A 19911-nucleotide genomic window follows, 5' to 3' on the forward strand; every position below is an offset into this window, starting at 1 on the left:
TCTGAAACAGACTGTATAGGCTATTAACCTTTGGCGAACTTTGAATAGCTTTAGAATAATAATAAGGTCTGGTATTGTTCCCCCGTCACTAAACGTGTTGAAATAGCTTTTCCACAGTTTTCTATTTCCTCAAGCCAGCTGTAATGTCATTCATATTCATTTTCTGGTGTCATATAGCCTACTGCCCCTATAACAGCTGCCCCATGCGTTTTTACTACACATTTTCATCTTTATACAACATATATTTTAGGATGTTTTGACTGTAGCCAAGAAGGCTACATAACCTTATGGGATTGTTGTGTCTTGTTCCAAAGATTAAAGCGCTATAAATGCATAGGTTCCTTTTTATTTTTTATTTTTTGTTACTCTGCGATCGCTATCAACAGTGTCAGGGTGACCTTTTCATCAGATTGCGGCGATCTACTCCTGGGCGAGAAGTGGGTGGTCCATGTTTTGCTGGAGGCTGGCAGTGTTATAAAGTGTCCAGTCCGCAGTCAAGTGCTACAATGACAAATTCACCTTAATGGGACACCTTATTATTAGCCCCGTCGAATGGTGTATTTCTGGAATGCCCTATTTGTGCGCCTGGCATCGTGGGGGCATTTTTGGGTGATCACTGCCCCCTGGTGGGCGCTCTTGAACCGTCCTTCCAGGTTGTTGTCAGCGTCTCCTGGGTTACATCTCAAGCAGCACTGCGTAGGTGTGCGAGAATGAGATGTTTATGACAGGTATCGACGCGCGCGCGCGTGTGGTAGAGTTCATGTTAATTGCAGTTCGCCTATGACTTATATTGACAGGTCCCGGGTATTGATTTCTATTCATATAGGCGCCGTGGCTTAATAGAGGTGGAAAGGGTGAAATAAATATAGCCAATTATGAAAGTGCTGAAGTGCGTGGTTAAGCTGTTTTTGTACCCCAGCCTCTTGTCTTTCCGCTAAGAACAAAACCAGCAACCACCCCCACCCCGTTTGGATCCTCTCCCCTGCGCGTAATGTGTTGCTTACAACGTCAAAACTTAAAAGTCCTTGTGCGTAATTAGGATTCCGAGCAGAGCAGCGCGTGGATGTGATTGCATTCAACATCCCCTTATCAAAAGTCACAGTTTTAGGGGTCCGTCCGAGGGGGGGGTGATCATTCAGTTGTGGCGGAGCAGACAGCGTCCAGACGGTTTGTCTTATTTCTCGTCATTCACTAATATGCGCCAGCACCGGAGCGACTCACCGTGACTCACTGGTGCGCAATGACACCAAATAGACACAGCGCGCGCTAAATGTCACCACATCACACCTGCCTGAGCACACGCAGGGTCACCTTGTCTTGGACTTAACGGAAGGGAGAGAGACTCGGAACCTCAGTTCGGATTTTTCCACCGTCTCCAATCGTGGGGAGTGTACCAAAGAGCGCGGCGCCCTGTCCTTCATGACTTAATTTTTTTGGTGTACATTTCGTTTCTGCTTTTTTGTTTTGTGGTTTGCACCTGTTCACTCGGGCTCACGCGACAGGGTGAGTATATGGGCACAGTTTATTTCAGTTTGAACGAGTCGAATAGTTTTATTGTCGTTTGGAGATGCTCTAACAGGTGTTTTATAAGCCTGCTGAAAGGGATGTCTGAGTGGCTGCAGTTGCTTTGAATAATCATTGTGTAGCGGGGTTTTTCTGTTTTTCCCCAGGCCAAATTAAAATGCTGGTTTCCTGTTAATTAGACCGCCTTATTTCTGCGTAAAAAGGAAACAAGCCGTATTTAGGCGTTTCAGACATTAACCTGCACGGTCAGTGCCATTTCACCTTGAACTGGGTTTGGTCACGTCGTTTTATTGAAAGTCAAGCGGACAGGCAATAACCCAATTACCATTTGCTCATTAAATTGAGAATTGTTTAATTTTTCAGCTTTCATTCAGTTTCTTATTTCAAACGTATTTGGCCTAACCTTCAAAAAAAATGTCTTAATCATGTTTTGCTGATAATAGCCGCCTCCAATTATTTTTGAGATTACCATGAGAAGTGTTCATGGGTATTTGGTCAACGGCCATTTTGTGCAATTCATAGACTTTTGTGTCACTTAATAATTTCAAGTCTTGCGACAATATTTCAATTCGCACATTTGACAGTCCAAGGTCTGTATTGCTGTTGCATAGGCATCCACGGGGGGTTTGCCAATAATCAGTGAGCTTCGTTTGTCTTTTTGGGCAGCCTAGTGGAGACAGAAAAAAAAAAGTCAAAACAAAAAAAAACCAAAAAAAAAGTGAGAAGGCTTTTTGAGGTGAAGACTTTGGCTGGCACAGGGTCTGGGGGAGAAGTGATGGCGGCGTCTGCACCCTCCTCTGGCGGCGAACCGGATCCCAACAACTCGACTAATTTACGACCACCAGGCACAAGTAGGTCCATCACCGATAAAATGCTATTTCACGTGAGCTATTTACTTTGTGGGCAACGCCATTAATCATTTCCATCGCGGGAGGGGAGGGGGGGTAGAGGTTGGCGGGGGTCTGAGAAAACCCGCTGCCATTTGGGGAACGCTTCCATCGCCACATTTCACCGATGCATTTCATTCACCACGGACCTCCGGCTACACCGTGACAGACGGACGCTTTGTCAACAGCCAGTGTCCTCTGCTGACATTCCCGGAAGGCTAGAGCCCCGGGACAAGCTATTCCAACATTATACATACTAGACATATGATTATTATACATATTATTATTATACATATTATTGTTATTATTATTATTATTATTATTATTATTATTATTATTATTATTATTGTTATTATTATTATGTTTAAACTTATTCATTGGAAGCCTTTTTTTCCCCCTTTTTAAAAATTATTTCTTTCCCGCTCGTCAAATGTGCTCTGAATAAATTGCCCGCATGGAAAAACTCAAATTGCCCCTGAAGTGGCTGTTGATTCAGCCACATTAAATTGCTCCTAATGGCACACTTAGGCGTTGTGCTGCCTTCGAGGAGGAGGAGGAGGACTGTAAAAAGCCTGCAGCTTTCACTGCCCTCTCATTGTCACCAAGATGGTAAAAATAAGCCTCTGCGTCTGCTCTCATAGAAATACTGAATAGAAGTGGTTCTACAGTACATTTGGAGAGCTCGTGCGTCATGTGCGTAATTGTGGTTTTGCAAGTGAAATTAACAGGGGTTTTTTTCTAAGGTTGTACTCAAACATTGTCTACATTTTTCGGACTATGGGCGATCTCTTGGTCCATCTGAAATCCATAAAAATTCTCACTGAAGTGCGTCCAATGAGCTGAGCAGGCCAATGATTTATCTAATGATCCGGAGCGAGGGTTAAATTGGGATGTGGGACTGGGACTGCCCCTCCTCCCCCTCTTGTATTTGCCCTCCCACCCCATGCTACCCCTAAATTGCAGCTTTTGTCGGATTCCTCGTCCCTTGTGTGGGTTTTTCTGTGTGGCTGGGAGACCGCGATAAGGCGCCCATTCTCTATCTGTCAGCGGCCAGACGCACGAGATGCGTGCGTTTGAAACCAGCATCTTTTCAGCCAATTAGGACCTTACAGTGGCGTGTCTGTAAACGGATAATTAATTTGGGTCCTTGCTATAGGTCATGGGCAGTGACAGTACAGTGGAAATAGGCTAATCCAGACTGGGCCTTGGGGGGCGCCTTGTTGAAATAATCCCCTGTGCTCCGTTATATTTTTCACCCATCACACCATCAGCATTTGTCCACCTCATACAGCTCAATTTTCTCTTATTAACTCGTCTGATTGAAATGTGACTCCTAATGGCTTTTGTCTTGCTTTGTGGACCCCTTTTCGTTCTATTTCCCATTATTTCAGGTTATGACGCATGGTGCGGTGTTGCCCATGGATGCACGCGAAAACTGGGGATGAAGATATGTGGTAGATGCATATTATTGCATTCTATTCCTTTGCACGGATAGGCTATTGCCAGGAGCAGACATTTCTTTCTTGAGGGTGAATTGCATGTAATAGTGTATAAATGCTGAAATAATATGAATGCCAAAAGGCCCAGTTAGTTATATTTAATTAGTTTAAGTTTAAATAAATAAATAAATCTATATGTCTCTATGTCAAATGTCTATGTCATAAAGATGCTTATTTTGGGTGTATTTGAACGCTCCAATGGGAGGGTGACATGATGACATCACATGAATGTCATGCTCCACCGAAGCGCACCGTCCTATCAAGACCATGTGTCCTTCTCCCGTCATTAAGGCAATAATTGCCCTGAAATTAATGGACCCACAACTGTTTCTCTTTGAATATTAAGGAAGCATAAAACACTCAAAAGTAATGATTCTTCGGACAATCCGACTTTCAAAACTCTAATGAACCTGGAGATGGGAAATGTTGAAATACCAAAAGTGATGTGTTGTTTTTATAGATCAACAAAAATAAATAGATCAATCTGATAACAAAATATCTGTTTGGAGCAGACAGTGCGTGGTCAAGTACTTCTGAGACAATAGTGCCGTCTGTTTTTCATGGAATTAAAAATCGAAACCACTTTACACTATTGCACTTTTTCCTCTAACATATGATTTTAGAGATAGCCCAGGCCTATAGCTATTTGACTGGATGCACACAGCCCGCATTTATCACCAGTGCCTTGCAGGCGTTTTGTTTTTTGCTACTTGCTGCCTACTGGAGTGCAGTGCGCACCGCCGAGGGGCTTAAAGAATTTACAGCCGCTACATGACAGTGATTTGTTTGTGCTTGGCTGGAGTTTGGTGCTGATGTCACCGGGCTCACCCTCCCATAGAGCCCTCCGCCCATAACTAGTGCAGGATGGGTGGCTTTCCTCGTGAAAGAGAAAAGAGAGAGAGAGGAGGGCAAAGTGGGAAATGTTCTAGCAGGCTCAGTATAGGCCTCCAGGCAGCCAGGCAGCATGTACGGGAATACGCGTAACGTGTCTGCGGACTCCTCTCCTCTCCGCCGCTTAGGTTTCCTCCAGAAGAACAACAGTCTGGAGGAGAGGTCCCGGATCGTGAGCTCCTTCAAAGAGCGCAGCGCCAAGAACCTGATGTCCTGCGATAACAGCGGCCAAGAGACGCGCTACAGACGCACGGAGACGGACTTCTCCAACCTGTACGCTAGAGGTGAACAGCGTTTCTATATGTTCTTTTTACGATGTCAGAGGTTCATCTAAAATGAAATATCATTTAGATGTTCAGTTATGTCAAACAGGCCTATTGTTTGCTGAATTATACCGGCCTATAAAGGATAAAATCATGAAAAAGAGGCTTATTTTTTGTAGAGCTATTTTAAATGAACTTTTTTAATGGTCAATTCCCTTCATCATTTTTTCATGAGGATCAAAATATCACCTGAGACACAGTTGATTTGATCTGTTTGGAAATAGGGATGCTGTATTTCCTCATCTCCAGCTGACTCAGGTAAAGTGTTTTGCTCCAGGACTGAGAAGTTGCCTAACTTTGTACATTTACAGCAGGCCTACAATTTCAGGTATTTTTTACCTGAGGGCACGAGCAAGACAGGAAACGCAAAATTAGGGCTGCAATATATCGCCCAATTATTGATCACAATTTTAAGCGATTCAACCCATGTCACAGGAAGTAATCAGTGAGGTAGTTAGATTCCATTTTAGCCTTGTTTTGATTTTTCCATCTTTTGTTAAACACAATTATTATCAACATTTTATGTACTATGTTGAAATGGGTCAGTAAAACATCGCAATAGCACTTGGGATTGTTTCATTAAAACAACTAAGACTTCTGAGTTTCAAGAACATTGTATAATCAGAAATGAACTGTCCCTTTACAGGAGCTATAGTTAAAATTGAATGATTTTGGCCAGTAGGAAACAGTTAATGGAGTTGTTCCATGACTCCACTTTCTGTATATTTTTTTTAACCTAATGTTTGTCTATGGACAATGTTAGTTTGTACCCCCAACATGGCGGATTTCTAAGATCGCGTTCAATATGTAACATTCCATTCCATACTCTATAATATTGCAATATTCAATACCGTTCGAATATTGCATTGTTTCTCACATGTGCAGCCTTAATATTAGTTACATTTATTTTTCTCAGATCTCTTGCCTGCCAAAAATGGAGAGGAGCTGACCATGCAGTTCCTGTTGGAGGTGGTGGACATCCTTACCAACTATATCCGGAAGACTTTTGACCGCTCCACCAAGGTTCTGGACTTCCACCACCCGCACCAGCTGCTGGAGGGCATGGAGGGCTTCAATCTGGAACTGTCCGACCAGCCCGAGTCCCTGGAGCAGATCCTGGTGGATTGCAGGGACACCTTAAAGTACGGCGTCCGCACAGGTACGGTCTCCGTCTGATCGATAAGAATCATTAACCCTCGTGTTAGCGCAGTGATTACAGATTAGGCTTCTCTCCGGTGATTTATGAATGCGCTTTGTGCGGTCCCTGTGTCTCTCTCAGGTCACCCCAGATTCTTTAACCAGCTGTCCACTGGGTTAGACATCGTGGGTGTGGCCGGGGAGTGGCTCACGTCAACTGCAAACACCAATATGTGAGTAATCAATCGGGCTGCACATGTATGGTACGACAGCCTTTGGGTTTTAAATTCACTGGGACTTTCATTAATAACTTCTAAAGAATAGACAAATGATAAGCGCTATCTTAAATTTGGTTTAAGGCCAAATTCAAACCAGTGGTTCTGAACTGGTGAGGCGTCGGGACCAAGTTTCATCCTATCATGACAAGCTGCAATTACCGAGCCCGCAAGCTGAATTCTCCCAGTGTTTGTTCGTCCAGAACAGATAGTAGAATAGAAGAGGGTTTGGGCCAATACTAATTAACAATGTGACAATGACGAAAAAACATGAGATTTGCTGCTACATACTTACAAACACATCTAACATAACAAAACTAAATATCTAATGGATTTGCAGTGTACTTGAATCAATCAGCAGCAAATGCGAACGTCCCAATCAGTAATATCAATCTGGCTCTTGCCAGGTTATAGCTGCAACTCTAATAGTATCATTTAAACATACATATGTAACATTTCAATTTATGATGAACATCATTTTGCAGTTTAGCTTCGCTTTAGCATACCTGGTATCAAAATGCTTGAAAGATTGAAGCTTTGATCAAGAAACCATTTCCGCAACATTCCCATCATTTCTGTGTCCTGACTCATCAGTTGTGAACTGGTTTTAGCGCCTGAATTCATTGTTTTCAACCCCCTTCAACATTCAGAGGTCCTTTGAGTCTTGCTAAAGTGCATGTTAGTATGACCAGGTGTGTAAAGCAAAAGTGATCATTACATCACATTACTCAAAGTCAGTGCCACAAGCTATCGGGTTTAACAGTGCGTCACTGGTAATATTGTCTGCTCCAAACCTTTATTTGTTTGTCTTCTTAAATTGAACCTTGTGTCTGCAATAAAGTTTTGATGATGATTAAAACAACTCAGACAGATTAGTTAGTCCAATTATGTATGCACATTTTATTACCTTATAAGAAATGTTGTATTCCTAATTTACAATTGCAAGTTTAATTATCTATCGTTCTATTTATTTTATTTATTTCAAAGCTATCAATTTTCTTTCAGTCAGTCTTACATTGTTGTCCACTAGTTCTCAGTTGACTTGATCAAAATGTAGGAGCTGTATTAAGTTACTTGTAACTCAAATTCACCGTCTGGAGACATCATTTGAATGTACTGTGTAATTCAGTATTTCAATGTAAACTAAGACGAGCGCAGAAGTAGAAGTGAAAACTATACACAACCTCCTCGTGACGCTCCTGTGTTCAAAACCAGCTTCTTGAAAACCTGATATTGGCTAGTTTGTCCACACAGTTGCTTATGCATATTGATAGCCTCATGCATTATGGCCCAAGTCTGTTTTGGCCAATATGACAAAAGATGAAAACCAGGTCAGAAAGTGACAAATACATTTGTGAAGAAATTTAAATACTTGAATGCTTAACCTCTTTGTAAAGGCAGTTGATAGCTGACATAATTACACTGTTATTCTCCCTCTCCGTGTGTCAATCACAGAGACAAAAAGGACCACAAAGGAAGACGTTTGTCCAGGCGCTCCCCCGCTGCAGTCCGCTCAATGCTGCGCCCCGCTCGGCCGTGCTCACATAATTCAGCCCTGCAGGGAAACTAAATTGCATATCGATTGGCGTCCACAGTTTACACGGTGTCTTTGTTTCATGTAGTGCTGGTTCCTGTGACATAACAACAAAGCAGGATGAAAAAAAGAGCATTTGCCCCGGGACCATCTGTACACAATAGGAACAAGCCGCACCGCTTCACACAAAGGCTTCCCTTTTGTCGAGGGAGGTGGGAAAAGTTAATTGACTTAGTGTAGGTACAGCACATCTATCAGCGGCGCCTGTAAAAACATGTTGTGCTCCTAAAAACTTGTTGAATCATCGCCGGAGATAATTTAGAGGCTTTTGCACATGGCACATTTCGTTTTATGAAGCTTATTAGAGGGTTGGATTACTAGCTGCAGGGCGCCCATTTCTTATGATAATCACGACTGACCTTTAGCTGACCTTTAAAGTGGCACAAAATTAATAAAGCACTTAGTATGAACAACCTCATCAATGCACAGCAATCGGCCACAGCCGGGGCTCTAAACCAGTGGGTCGGGACCCCAAAGTGAGTTATGATGGTTGGTTTCATGCTTGGTGAAGAAATTAAATTATTATTTCATCAAGGGCACAGGTAAAAGAGTGTTGCCAGGTAAAGCATACGGCCACACACAGCCTGTGGAAAGAATTGGGCACATCAATTTTGTCAATTACTGGGCAAATCGTATCATTTTTATTATAGCATAAACTATAACTTTACTATCAGTCGCTCTAGTCATAATGTTGCTCAATAATAATTGCTACAACTGCAAATGTGTCCATAACACACTTTAAAGGCAACAATGTATTTGAAATAAATATGTTTATTCATGCTCTTATGTTTATTCATGCTCTTGAAGGATACTGGTGAAGAAAAGCTTTCTGGACGACTGGAGTTTGACTCATATTGTCTTTTGAGTTTCGTCCTACGACATAATGCAGTCGCGATTTGCATTTGTGGACTGATTAGATGTACAGCATGTGCCTGCTGTTAGTCGAGATGCAAATTTTGAGGGCCAAGTGCAAAGGCACTTCAGGGTGAGAGGAAGGGAAAGACAAAAGGAGAGGTTACAGAACGGACCACTTACAGCCACTGCAGGTGTTTGACCTGTGACTGGAGTTAGACAGTTGTAAATGAGGTTCATCCCTGACTGAAACATATCAAGACCAAAACACAAATATCTTAAAATGACTGTACTTGACCATTTTGTTTGGGATTTCCGATGAGTCCTACAGAGTTTTAAAGGAGAGGCAGGAGACTCTGAATGTCTGATTGCAGAAGACCTTTCTTTATTACTTATTAGTTTGTGACCTGGAGACAATGACAGCAACCCTTCAAATCCAACTAAAATGATACAGATTTTCACAAAGAAATGTCAACAGAGCAAACCTGCAGGCTCCTTGGTTTAACTGGGCAGGGAATGGAACATTTCCCAGTTTTTAGTTATTAATCAGTTTATGGCATGTTATGAATATTACATGCAAAATCAGGGGGGAAAGAGGTTCTACACCAACGGTTTTCAATCGACTAGACATCCATTCGTTATTTGTAAGTCAAATCTGTATATCATTAGAATTTGAAACATGCAATTCAATATTTCTATGCAAATCAAACAGAAAGTGAAACAACGTCCTAATGATCTACTCCTGTGTCCCAACCCACTGTTTTGCCTCCGCTGTCAGGAGAATCAGGAAAACGATGGCTTAAACTTCTCAACGGGATCCTACACCACAGTTGGACTTTGTTTCTCACTATGCTACAAGCTGTAAGAATCTGTTCCTGTGTGCCTCTCACCTCGTCTGTCTGTCTCCCGCTCGCAGCAGCAGCAGCATCTGCAGACTGAGCTGAACCAGAGGGCGGAGGCTATACTCGCATGTGTCTAAATGACTTTCATTAATTAGCCCATCAGCTTTAATAACCCCTGGCAGATATTGACTGACACTAATAGTGCGACGGTCTCCTCCTGCACTTACATAACGGCTCCTGCATGATTGAACGAGCTAAATTTGAACAGTGGCAAGTGCGGGGTGACATCTGCTTTGTTTATCTTTATCTCCTGTCCGGGGGGGGAAGCCGCTTAAGGCAAATTGTCATAGCGGCGCGCAATGCTGGGTCAATAATATACTAACTTTTGTGCATGAATAGACTGATACTTGTGTAATGATGAGCGCATTGGACAGAAGATGGATGAGGCTGTCGGCACGCAGTCCCACTCCACTGTGCTCTTCTCTCGGCTGCGCTTTGTCAGGGTGCTGATGATTCAGAAAAGTCATTTACCAAAGAAAATTAAACTCCCAGACTTTATATTCATCACTTTTGGAACAATTATGACCTGCAATGCAATATTTCTATTTTGCTGTTTGCTGCAGTGATTACCGCTGAAGCGAAGAATGACGCGGTTAACGATCTCCGTAATGCTTTGCAAAAATACAGTATTTTTCATCGATGCGATGACTCTGGATTAATGATTTCTAGACTGTGCAGACATTTTCTGTGTCATTTCACTGCAAAAGGTCAGTTTTTGTTGCAATGGGGTTTGGTGCCACTGGAGTGTGAATGAACCAAGGCTCTGATGTGAGGGAAAGTGCTGCTCAGCCAGGTTTGAAATAATACAGGTCTATTGTTTGCTCTGTGGAATGTACAACAATATGTAGAATAGAAACAGTTTTACCTTTTCTTTCCTTTTGATTCAACATCCTGATTATGTATTTGCCGTATATCTCGTCCTGTGAAGCACTTGGAATAACTTTGTGCATAGATTGTCATATTTCTTCACCACTTTTAGGCAAAGCTTGATTTCACTGATTATCTGCTTTGGCAATAACCTTCTAATTTCGCTAATCACTCGTAATTTGACTTGACTTGTTTCAGGTTTACCTATGAGATTGCTCCCGTGTTTGTCCTGATGGAGCAGCTGACCCTGAAGAAGATGATGGAGATTGTGGGCTGGAGGGACGGAGAGGGTGATGGGATATTCTCTCCTGGTAAGGTCTCACACATGTTGTATCTATTGTCAAACTCTATGTGATAAAAAACAAACAAACAACTCTCTAGACTTTATCTGAAAACTCTAGAGGAGACCATTTCATTTTTTTGGCCAAGGCGACAAAGTTTACAGTCAAAAATATAATGCATAGTTCATGATGAATTCATGCATGAATACATCATGAATTAACGTGATCACTCATGAATTACTCATGAATTAGCCGGCAGTGAACTCATTAATGATTATAAGAAATTATTCCTAACTATGATGAATAAGAAGAAACAGACGAGACTTACAGCAAATTATCAAAGCGTTGGAGCTTTGATAACTTAACAAAAATATACAACTACAACATTGCTCTGCCCTATCAAAAGTGTTTTAATTACAAATTTCTAAAACACAATTACAAACTAAATAAATGTGATGCTTTAAAGGTGAGTAACTACGCTGCATATTTCACTAAACATTTCAAAGTGACATATTTGAGAATTCTGCTCAAAAAGAATAATAGATGCAGCGCTTTAGTTCAAGGGGTACATTCACCTCACAAACTCACGATGAACAAGTTTGATTTTGCAGGTGTATGCAAAGTTTGGTCCTGTCTGTTTCTTCTGCACAGAATTCATCATAATCACGATAAATTACTCATGATCATCAATGAGTTCATTGCCTTAATTAATTGTGTTCATTCATTTGTATTTATTCATGAAAACCCATGTTAATACATGATGAAGTCATGCATAAAGTCATGATGAAAAATGCATTAATTCATGTACCCTTAATATATGAAGCGTTACTAAAACATTCTGTGCTTAACACCAAACTCAGCAATGAGGGGATGACATCACTCTATGTCTTAGGTGAAAGGTGACAGTTTAAATGGACAGTAATCTGTACCTTTTTAATTGATGAACGTGCAGGTGGTGCAATCTCCAACATGTACAGTGTGATGGTGGCCCGGTACAAGTTCTTTCCAGAAGTGAAAACCAAAGGGATGTCAGTGGCGCCCAGACTGGTCCTGTTCACCTCAGAGCATGTCAGTGGATAGAAACATGTTTTATAATAAAACACAATGAACAAACTTCAACTTCATCTGTTACACCTTTGTTTTTTACAGAGCCACTACTCCATCAAGAAAGCCAGTGCTGCTTTGGGGTTCGGGACAGAGAATGTCATACTGTTAAGCACAGATGAGAGGTATTTAAAATGTTGTACCTACAGGCTTCGAAAATGTGATAATATATGAAATCATTTTATTTCATAGAGGAAGAGTCATCCCTGCTGACTTGGAGGCAAAAGTAATAGCAGCCAAACAAAAGGTAAATGATAACCATAATAAAGATCAGGGTAACATCTGTTGAAAATAAACTGCTCTTCAAATCCATAGTCATTTTGACACATGAATGAATCTCACAAAAAGCCGGTCTCCACTTAACTAAAGCTAGTAATCTTTTCTCTGTGTCTTGACATGTCCACATTCATTCACACATACTTGCTTTACTAAAGGTAAGGCATGCAGGATTTTTTTTCATAAACTTCGCCTCTAGGCTTATCTGTGGCCCCCGATACGAAGTGCACTTCCGATCCTGAGTGGATTGGTAGTTATAATGTTGATTTGCAAATGAAAGCACACTGTACCAGAAAGCAGAATGAGCCCCACCACCTTGTTGCCAGTTCCTACAGATAAAATGAGCGAGGCAGAAAAAACATTGTGATTGTGTCTGCCCCTCAAGATTACAGTAGTTTCAAACTAAAAAGTGCAAAGGAGAAGCAGCGTTTGATCCTAGTCGTTAGCCTTCAAAGTTCTCAATGTATTTTTCCATTTAGCCATCAAGCATTGCAAAGGATGTTTTTAGCTGTTGTCAACCCGACCACGTTTGGTGAGGTCGAAGCCTAGTTAGAAATCATGAATGAAGGTACAGATCTTTTTAGATATTATTTTAGTTAAGATTTAGCGTATAAGAAAACTATCCTCTGAGCTAAATCATATTTGAGTCAAGTTTCTGCTTTTTGTGGGTTGGATACACATCCAATAGACCCAGCACAACATCATATAGTATGTTAATGATAGAGAAACCACATACAGTATATTGTATCAATGCCATGTACCTAGTCATACTTTTGCATAGGAAATGGCTCCTCCATTAACTTGTTTATAGACAGAACGTTCGATTTAAACAGGTCCAGTAACATTCCTGTGATTTCGATGGTGCATGCTGCATATCCTACCTTTAAAGATGATTCTTATTATGATCATTATAATGCATTACACTCATATAGCGCTTTTTCCAGATGCCCAAAAATTCGCTTTAAGTAGGAGCCACAGCTGCCTTGGAGTAGACTGACGGCGCTTTTGAATTCTTATTAGAGCAACTTCCCTGATGAATGCAATATTATGTCCACCATATGCAGTAACCAAGCAGCACAAGTATCTTAAAACAATACTTCTCTCTGGCAGGGCTATGTTCCCTTGTACGTCAATGCCACGGCCGGAACCACAGTCTACGGAGCCTTCGACCCCATCAATGAAATTGCTGACATCTGTGAAAAGTACAACATCTGGCTTCACGTCGATGTAAGTACTTTTTTTTTTAACAATCTGTCCACAAAACATAGGCAGTTATGTGGGTGTAAACTTGTCTGTTTTATTTGAGCCTTTCATGGAGGAAACATGCTGTCTGTGCAGGGAGCGTGGGGAGGAAGTCTGCTGATGTCCAGGAAACACAGGCACAAGCTCAATGGAGTGGAAAGGTGCTAAAACGCAACACACGATTCCCTAAATTACATGTTAACAGGCACACAATGTGATTGATGGAAAAGTGTGCTCGGTTCTTTGGTCGATTTCACAAATCTTCAAAATGAAAAAGGGATCTAGTACAAGAGTCTGATTCAAATTAGACACATGACTGGGATGCATAAAGATTAATGATACCGTGTGCACAGGAGCAAATATACAATCATACAACGTGGAACATAAACAAACAGTCCAGCAATAACAAAAGGGCTCCTAATACACATTTTGAGGGCCACTGGTAGTCAAAGCTGGGAGTGTCCCAACAAAGTTTAGAGATGGGTCTTTAAATGCAGCACCAATCCAGTAGTATTTGAGTTTTTGTATTAAGTATTTGAGGTATGTGGGGTCAATAACTCATTTGTTATAACCTGTACCACTTAAGGAAATAGACATAGAAATAATAAACGTTTGACTCTTAAAGGACAGACAACAGATCATACTGTAGCTGTCCTCTGAATATATATACATATATATATATATATATATATATATATACGCTAGCCGTAAGGAAGGAGGCCGAGGACTAGTGAGTGTGAGAGCCACTATCCAGGATGAAACATCCAAGATCCATAAGTACATCAAGGACAAGGCTCCGACAGATGACGTGCTCAGTGAATGTCTCAGACAATGGGGAACAGAAGATGAGGTGCTGGAGGTCCCGTCATGGGAGGACAAGCCCCTACACGGCATGTACCACCGAAACATAACTGAAGTGGCGGATATACAGAAATCCTACCAATGGCTAGACAGAGCCGGACTAAAGGACAGCACAGAGGCACTCATCATGGCTGCACAGGAGCAGGCCTTGAGCACCAGAGCAATAGAGGCCCAGATCTACCACACCAGACAAGACCCCAGGTGTAGATTGTGCAAAGAGGCCAATGAGACAATCCAGCACATAACTGCAGGGTGTAAGATGCAGGCAGGGAAAGCTTACATGGAGCGCCATAACCAAGTGGCTGGTATAGTGTACAGGAACATCTGTGCAGAATATGGGCTGGAAACCCCAAGGTCAAAGTGGGAAACACCTCCAAAGGTGGTGGAGAACGACCGAGCCAAGATCCTGTGGGACTTCCAGATACAGACAGACAAAATGGTAATGGCGAACCAACCGGACATTGTGGTGGTGGACAAAGAGCAGAGGAAAGCCATCGTGGTCGACATAGCAATACCAAGCGACTTCAACATCAGGAAAAAGGAACATGAGAAACTAGAGAAATACCAGGGGCTCAGAGAAGAGCTGGAGAAAACCTGGAGGGTGAAGGCATCAGTGGTGCCCGTGGTCGTTGGGGCACTCGGGGCAGTGACCCCCAAACTGGAGGAGTGGCTCCAGCAGATCCCAGGAAATACATCAGACATCTCGGTCCAGAAAAGTGCAGTTCTAGGAACAGCAAAGATACTGCGCAGAACCCTCAAGCTCCCAGGCCTCTGGTAGAGGACCCGAGCAGGAGGAGAAAGAGACTGCCCGCGGAGGGTGAGGAAGAGTTTTTTTTTTTTTTATATATAATATCTTAGTATGAAAATACGGACAAAACCAAGATCAAGATCGTAAACATAAGGAATGGGTTTTATTTACCTGGTTCGGTGTTCATGAACATTTTGGACTCTCCACATTAGTTTATAAATGATTCTACTCTAACACTAACCAATTTATTGGAGATCACATTTCCATTGATGCACTAAAGCCAAAACATGCTAAATACACCTTTAACCTTACTCAAATAAATATATATTGTTATTTGTATAGGGCTAACTCTGTCACCTGGAACCCTCACAAGATGATGGGAGTGCCACTGCAGTGCTCTGCCATTCTGGTCCGAGAGAGGGTGAGGCATCGCTCTCTTCAGCTGCGCACTTCAATATTGTACAAGTGGCACCATGTTCTAACCTCCCTTCTCTCTCTCTGGCGCGCGTGATTACTCTGTCTGATACAGGGACTTCTGCAGGGCTGCAACTCCTTGTGCGCCGGCTACCTCTTCCAACCAGACAAACACTATGACGTCACCTACGACACCGGGGACAAAGCCATCCAGTGCGGACGCCATGTTGATATCTTCAAGTTCTGGCTCATGTGGAAGGCAAAGGTATATGCTACAGCCATATATCGTTAAGATATCATTTATTAGATATAATTTAGAAGTCCAATTTAGGCCCTTTTCAGACCAGGTTTAGTTGGTTAGTTGGTTAGTTGGTGTGAAAGGTCTGAGAACCACTGGTGGCTGATGATATGTACTTAAACCCTACACAACTTTAGGCCAACACTTGGTCTAAAGATGTGCTGTTTTTAAGCATTTTGGTAAATTCCATAAATTGTACATGATGCAGAAAGGTACAGCCTTCATATAAGCCTGGGTGTAGATTTTTGAAGAACATTTTCAGACTTCAACATAATAACACCAATACAGTATAGGTGTACGAGTATGACTAGTGTACCCACTGTCACCTGTATTATTCCTTCCTCTCCTACAGGGAACCGTTGGGTTTGAGCATCATATCGACAAGTGCCTGGATCTGTCCATGTACCTCTACAATAAAATAAAAAATAGAGAAGGCTACAAGATGGTGTACGATGCAGAGGTAAGGCCATAAATATTAAACAGGACACATCACAAAAGAGAAAGTCTCCACCGGTGCCGTGTGTCCGCGCATTAGCCTGTGTGTGTGTGGACGTTTGTAGGATTGATCGGGTTATTTGGCTCCGCTGACATGGCGACAACTAAAGCTGAAATTACAGAAGAGGCGTTTTATCTGCACTCATTACCAATGTTGTTCCAATTTCCTCTTATCAGCCGCAGCACACAAACGTCTGCTTCTGGTACTACCCTCCCAGTCTGCGCGGCTTACCTGAAGGAGAGGAGAAGAGGGAGAGACTGCACAAGGTAATATTACGTCTGTGTGTTCAAAAGGCCAGTGTCTCTAACCTTACGCACTTCAGCTTGTAATAGTGTTAGTTGTGATCTTAGCTGGGAGCTTATGAAAGGTCTGTTGGACCATATTGGACTGTTTTTTCAGTATAAAAACAGAAAAGAGTGAAAAGCATTGAACAATACTGCCCAAAGCATGGTACGTAATTGGGTAACTGGGCAGTATTATTGATCTTACTACTGAATACTGACTGGATTGGACTGTTTCTAGCCCACTTTGACAAGTACAGTAAAGTCAAATGTTATCTCATATCACATAAGAACATGTTTTGACCATGTCTCCCTTTAGTTCCCAGTTTATCTATTTAGGTCAACCTCTTAACCGAGCAAGTTTTCTACCTAAATCTGAAAGCATCTTGAAAAGAGCGTCAAAATAGCGGCGAAAACGAGGATGAAAATGTGATGGCAAAGCAACAGTAACAAAATAGAAAGGTGACAGAGCAGCAACAAAAGAGCGACAAAAACATGCCAGAAAAGCCACAATAATACAGTTTCCTTTCAGCTGAGGCATTGCACCCGTTACTCTCCGGTCGAGAAGCTTTTAGATTTGGGTAGAGTCGAACTGGAGACAATGACATCTATCTATTTGTAGCACAACGGAACAGAATGTGACGCAAAACACAATTTAGCTTTTTTTTTTTTTTTTATAGTCAAATGCATCTATTCAAATTGCTGTAGTGTTGTGAGGCCGTGTCCGTGTCTCCTCAGGTGGCCCCAAAGATCAAAGCCATGATGATGGAGTCCGGGACCACGATGGTGGGTTATCAGCCGCAGGGAGACAAGGTCAACTTCTTCCGCATGGTCATCTCCAACCACGCGGCCACCAGGTCAGACATCGACTTTCTCACCCAGGAGATCGAGCGCATGGGACACGACCTTTAAAAATCGCATTGTTTAACATTATGGCCTCGGTGTTTCTATGGTCCCAGCGATGTTCAACTGACCAACATGTAATGCACAACAGTCTGTTCTCTTGTCTCTGTCAGAGCACACCTCTACTCTTTGCGCACAAGAAAACTACATTAAAAAGCACAGAGGTATTAGTGCCAAATGTGGAGATGAAAATACATAGCATTGTGCTCATATTAGTGTGTCGTTATGTACATGTATTTGTGGCATAGCAGAGCACTTGGATGACTCTCTCATCAGTGGTAGACAAACTAATGTTACTGTTGTACTTGATAGTTTAGAAGAACCTCGTGTACAGAGCACTGAGCAGAGAAGTGAGCGTAGGACACGGCTTATTCACTTGTGTTGTTGTGATTTTTGGTGCCTGTGTTGTCCTATGATACTCAAATGCAGCAGCGCATCATAACCAGGTTCTCTTTGATTTCCCATCTGTGGAAATAGTCTACAGGACTGTCATTAGGAGTCCTTAGATTGCTGTGTTTTGAGAGATTTTTTGTGTAGACATGTGTGTATGCCATCGTATCGTCACATCGCCTTTGTGCCAAATATGTTCTCGTTTTACAGTAAGATAAATCATATATAGTTAAAGTAAATCGATAATTGGTGGGTCCTTGTTGGGAGGACGCCCTGGGAGATGAGTATCCAACACACAAGATTGGAAAAGGGGTACACAACAGGTAAAAAAAAAAAAAAAGCTTTTATTTGTCTAAAGTAAATACTATAATACATTATTCTTGTCTCGTGAGGCAGATGTGGGGCCCATGTGTTGGACTGGGGGGGGGGTTGGGTGGTCTGTCTCCATTTAAAGGAGGGAGCTTCAAAGAATAAAGGTTAATGGGAACCACTGTAGACGACTGCCCTACAGAGACTATAATTATGAATAGGTTACCTCTATTCTTTTCCAGACAGGATGTAAATCACATCTTTGAGTGTCTTGTGAGCCAAAGAAAATGATGTTACATTGATGTTTATGTCGCCATCTTTTTGTGCAATGTAAAACTGTGCAATGTTATTGTAATTCACGACTGAATGTAGAGAAGTGACAGATGCAAACGCAAAGCACAACGCTATAAACCACAAGCTGGGCGGACACGATCTGCAGACGAATGATTGTCACTATTGTGGTGTGTTCAGTGGAGTCCACGGATAATATGCAAAGTCTTGTTTGTCTTACACTCAGCAGTGAAACACTTCTGTTACATGAAGACTATATTTAGAGGATTTATGAAATACGTAATTACACAGTGTGAACTACTGAATAATCTTACATTCCTGAATTAATGGGATCAAATCTGTTGTAGGCACTTTACGCTGATTTATTTATTTAGAATATTAATGTAAAATCCAGAATTGTAGGATTTGTGTAAAATACTGTTTTGTGTAATATTATACATGTATGTAGAGGTGAGAGTATCTCAGAGGAGAAGGTCTGAAGACTTTCCGAGTGAATTTGTCACTGTCAGATGGCTCAGTGCATCAAACTGCAGGCTGCGAAGGGAATATGCTCTCTACGTACCCAAATATATGCAAATTTAATGTATATATTAAGACTATATGTGACATAAGAATAAATCAGTAATGACCGACCGCTGTCATGTCCGTCTCTAATTTGTCCCTTTTCAGTTTTGTACCTTGCTCCCATCCGTCGCTGCTCAGATTAATAGCACCGTGGGGACTTTTTATTGGCTGATCATCTCACAGCTGAGATTTCACAAGCCCCGCTCCCCATGCCAATTCCTTCACTCCTGTCATTACTCACACTTTCCAGATATTTATCATAAAACGCATTAGACTGTGCTCTCTTAACATTTTTTCCAAGAAGCCTATTTCAGTGCTGTGCCTGGCTGCCTTTTATTTCGACACAGCAGTGGAGGGGCACACGCTCTCTCTCTCTCTCTCTCCCATCCTCCACCAGCCAGCCCGATTCTTTGTTTCATGGTTCATTGCAGCGATCATTACAGACCTGGTGTTGGAGCCGCTTTGTGAAGTTCCAGGGAAGGCAGGATTAAAGGAGGAACCGTGGCAGTAATGTCCCGCTCTAAATAAAACGCTCCGAGGATGGTCTTTTTTGTTTGCGGCGCTAAGTGCCGCATTATCAGGGAAGGTTAAATGTGCCAAAACGTAATGACATGGCTAATTTGGGAAGCAGGTGCTGGAGAGTCGGCCCATGATGAAATGCAAATGAGAACAGGCCTTTTACTCTTATGGGGTGTCACAGTC

The 19911-nt window shown here is 42.0% G+C and overlaps 1 protein-coding gene across 1 annotated transcript; it reads left to right on the plus strand.

Annotated features, from left to right (window-relative positions):
* The first annotated feature begins 940 nt into the window (after nt 1-940).
* LOC306967394 (glutamate decarboxylase 1-like) lies at nt 941-19278 on the plus strand. Its single transcript, XM_079562400.1, has 17 exons — nt 941-1503; nt 2283-2375; nt 3803-3865; nt 4930-5085; nt 6041-6283; nt 6404-6494; nt 10950-11062; nt 11985-12100; nt 12182-12261; nt 12329-12383; nt 13523-13639; nt 13751-13815; nt 15606-15684; nt 15793-15942; nt 16328-16435; nt 16648-16737; nt 17491-19278. The coding sequence occupies exons 2-17, from the start codon at nt 2300-2302 to the stop codon at nt 17662-17664; spliced, it is 1776 nt and encodes a 591-aa protein (XP_079418526.1). The 5' UTR covers nt 941-1503; nt 2283-2299; the 3' UTR covers nt 17665-19278.
* The last annotated feature ends 633 nt before the right edge of the window (nt 19279-19911 follow it).

The sequence above is a fragment of the Gobius niger genome (assembly GCF_951799975.1).
Source record: "Gobius niger genome assembly, chromosome: 9".
In the NCBI taxonomy this organism is placed as follows: domain Eukaryota; kingdom Metazoa; phylum Chordata; class Actinopteri; order Gobiiformes; family Gobiidae; genus Gobius; species Gobius niger.

Coding starts and splice junctions, on each gene's coding strand:
- LOC306967394 (XM_079562400.1), top strand. CDS start 2,300: ATGGCGGCGTCTGCACCCTCCTCTGGCGGCGAACCGGATCCCAACAAC. Junction 6,284..6,403: donor AAAGTACGGCGTCCGCACAG/GTACGGTCTCCG, acceptor TGTCTCTCTCAG/GTCACCCCAGATTCTTTAAC. Junction 13,640..13,750: donor ACATCTGGCTTCACGTCGAT/GTAAGTACTTTT, acceptor CTGTCTGTGCAG/GGAGCGTGGGGAGGAAGTCT.